Consider the following 3,686-nt stretch of genomic DNA (forward strand, 5'->3'; position numbering starts at 1 on the left):
AAAAAAGAAAAAATTATTTTTTTACTTGCACGTTTTTTAAAAAAATTAAAGTTATACCATTTAATATTTAGAATGTGAAACAGTGCATCACACTCAAAATCATTGTAGTCAAGTAGGAACTTGCATCTGACCCTCCAGTGGATTGTCAAAGGCTGTAAATTACAAGGGAAGAAGGAAGAGATTGCTCAGCCTAACAAGCCAGAGCCACTGGCCAACTGGTACCGCCAGCAGTACTCAGCCTTTGGACTAGCAGCATAGCACTCTAGGGACTTCTCCACCACAGGTCCCGTGTTTATAGTGTAATATAGCATCTGTTGGAAATCTCTTTAAAGAAGAATCTAAAGGCCAAAATAAAAGTTGTTCATAATGTTTCTGCCTATTTTATAAAAATGGAAGTAATACAGTTTAAGGTTTAAAAAAATGAAATAGTAAATGAAAAGTTACGATCTCCACCTCATGCCAACTTTACGTCCCAAGCAAAGTAACTATTTTCTTCTCTTTTAAAAAATAAAAAAATTATTAATTTTAATGAACATTTATAGAGATTTTGGATTTCCATTCATTCATTGGTGCACTTTTTCTCTACCCACCCCCAACTGTATACTTTTAAAATATACTCATAATAGAGTTCATTCTCTTCATGATGCTTTTTTTACTTGACATACCTTTAAGAATTCTTCTGTACTAGTAAAATCAAACATTCTTTTTTTCAGTAGATGAACTGCTCTGTTAGTTGAATGTTAAATGAGGCAAACCATCAAGGCTAACTTTGCACAACATGCATGACCTTTCAAAAAGTGAGAGTTATTAAAAGACTCTCTGGAGAGAAAAATCACAAGTTTGTTCTTAAAAAGTTTTTAATAATTTTGTAAGTAAAATTACTTTATTATGCTTTCTTCTGAAAACTCAAATCCCCCTGTAAAACCATTTGAGACTATTGAGATCATCAGGAATATGTTGAGATTAATATTTTTAAAAATTTAGTTAACTCTAGAGTCTTAGTTCTGGTGTATGTTGGTGAATTGTGCATGTTTACTGTTTCCCGTATATATTGTAAAGTAGATTGCTTGTAATTTTTTCTTTGAATTTGCTTTGCAGTGTGTGTTATATTTATGGAGTTTAAAGATTAATCATCCCAAAACATTGTTTCTGCTTCGAGGAAATCATGAATGCAGACATCTTACAGAGTACTTCACTTTCAAACAGGAATGTAAGTATGAGCACTTCTTCAGAACTCTTTTTGTTACTTTCTAGACTGGCCCAAAGTGGATCAAATATAAAGAAAAACCAACTGATGGAACAAAAATGTTTTCTGTCTTTTCTTTCTATATTGTATATGAGGAGGAGGGAAGAGGAATTAAGAATACAAAATTCTATGTATATTAGGACATTTATTTTGAAGATAATTTTGGTTCATCTTTCCTTGAAAAATAATAAATTGAGAGTATTTGGAAAGTAGAAGCCCAAAGAAGATTAAAAATTGTTTATAATTATACTCTCTAAGAATTATCACTATTTGGGATGTTGTCTTCTATTCTTTTTCTTTTTAATTTTTTATTGTGCTTTGAGTGAAAATTTACACAGCAAATTGGTTTTCCATTCAGAAATTCTCAGCCATTTTGCTTTATAACATTAATTACTGCATTTGCGTTATAATAAAACTCTTCCCAGTGTATTTCCTTTCCAATCATCCTTCTGTCCTATTCTGTCCTGCTCTCTGAGCTTTATCCCTGGACAGATAGTGTCATCTTATGTGGCTGGTTTTAAGGAATGAGTATCTCGCTGAGTGTCTTCACCTTATGAGCATATCTGTTGTTGGTTGATACATAAGGGTGTTTAGTTCCAGACTCAGAGGGTTATTTAGAGCTGTAATCTTGAGAATTCCACTAATCTCTGTTAAACCAGTTTAAAGACTTAGGTATGCCTGGTCACTTTTATGATTTTTAATTTTGTTCCACATTTTCTTCCCCCTTTGCCTGGGACCATCCTCTGCAATTATCCCTTTTAAAAAGTCAACAGCAGTGTGGCGATTTTATGGGTTGTCCACTTGACTGAGACTCATAGCAACCTCATGAACAACACATCAGAAAATCTGCCGTAACCTATGCCATCTCCAACATACTCCTTTGCTCCATTCAGTGTCAGTCCATCCCCTTCGGGGTCTCCCTCTCTTACACTGATTCTCCACCTTTCCAAGCATGATGTCCTTCTCCAAGGACTGGCCCTTCCTAACAACATGCCCACACAGTAGGAGACATAAATTTCACCATCCTTATTTCCACAGAACACTCAGGTTTAACTTCCTCTAAGATAGACCTATTTATTCTCTCTGCAATCCATGCAGCATTCAGTACTCTTTTCCAACACCGGATTACAAAGATACTGATTATTTTTTGTTATCCCTATTCATTGTCCAACTTTCAGATACATAGCAAATCATTGAAAAGATTATCACTTGGGTCAAGTGTATCTCAGTCTTTAAGCTGACATCATTGCTCTTTAGTACTCTAGAAAAGCCCCTTACATTAGATTTGCCCAGAGAGTCTTGTTTTTTGATTTCTTTCCAGACACAGTTGAGTTCTTCCAGTCTATCTTGATGGCATACAGCAGTCTCAGCTTAGGGCTTAAGTTAGGTGAGCCCTTTGGACTAATTGTTTCTATGCATCATTGATTTTCTTCACTCTTCTTTGTTACATACAGAAAGAAACCAGTTGTTACCCTTAAATGTCCCTTTGCAACTTTTTAGACCCATGTGGTTGTTCATCAAAGTAGAATATAAAACTCCTTTTTTTACAGAATTTAATATATAGACCTTTTTTAAAATTTTTATTTTATACTGGTTTATGTACAAAAATCATGCATACATTATATTTTCTTTATATACATTGTGTTTCATACATTCCTCCATTCACACCGTGTTGCACATTATCATTTCCATACATTGTGTTTTATAAAATTAATCACGGGGAGGGGAAGGGCTGGGCAGGGAGAAAAGTGCAACAGTGAATGAATGGAAATCCAAAATCTCTGTAAATGTTCATTAAAATTAATAAAATAAAATTTTTTTTAAAATTAATCACCATTGATCCATGCCTATTATTACCCCACATTTTTAGGTTCCCACTGCATCTTTTGTAATTCTTTAACACTCTCGCTCTGCCCACCAAACTCTGTCACATTGAGATTCCCCCCAGCCTCAGCACCCCTCCTCTCTCTATATCTCTCTTTGGGCTTTGGTACACATTGTAACTAGGAATCCTTCTATTTTTACAATAATGGTCTTATATAGTATTTGTCCTTATGAGACTAAGTGAGTTTACTCAACATAATGTTCTTTAGCCTCTCTTATGTTACATAGTGTTTTTCAAAGTTATTGCTCCAGTTCCTCAATCCATTCATTTGTTGATGGGCATTTGGACTATTTCCATTTTCTTGCCATTGTGAATAACGCTGCTGTGAACATCAGTGTTCAGATCTCCATTTGTGTCTCAGTTCTATTTATATGTACCTATTAGGAAATGCCATTTTTTAAACTGACAGTACTCTGTACCATTGTAGCCATTTTTTTAAAATATTTTTTTATTGGGAAAAAACATATTGGGGGTACAAGGAGGTGAGGGTTGGGGGCAGAAGGGTGAGGATGGGCCAGGATGCAGTTGCAGAGCTGCACAGTTTGGTCGGTGGGG

The 3,686-nt window shown here is 34.9% G+C and overlaps 1 protein-coding gene across 2 annotated transcripts in view; it reads left to right on the plus strand.

The window, feature by feature from the left end:
* Window positions 1–3,686, plus strand: part of PPP3CC (protein phosphatase 3, catalytic subunit, gamma isozyme) — a 139,275-nt gene that overhangs the window by 65,951 nt on the left and 69,638 nt on the right. For both annotated transcript variants that reach the window (XM_006884832.1, XM_006884833.1), the window contains one exon: window positions 1,099–1,210. In XM_006884832.1, the coding sequence (XP_006884894.1) occupies window positions 1,099–1,210 (112 nt within the window). The remainder of the gene's footprint in view (window positions 1–1,098; window positions 1,211–3,686) is intronic.

Source organism: Elephantulus edwardii, unplaced genomic scaffold (genome assembly GCF_000299155.1).
Source record: "Elephantulus edwardii isolate Elephantulus edwardi_28Jun2011 unplaced genomic scaffold, EleEdw1.0 scaffold00038, whole genome shotgun sequence".
Lineage (NCBI taxonomy): Eukaryota > Metazoa > Chordata > Mammalia > Macroscelidea > Macroscelididae > Elephantulus > Elephantulus edwardii.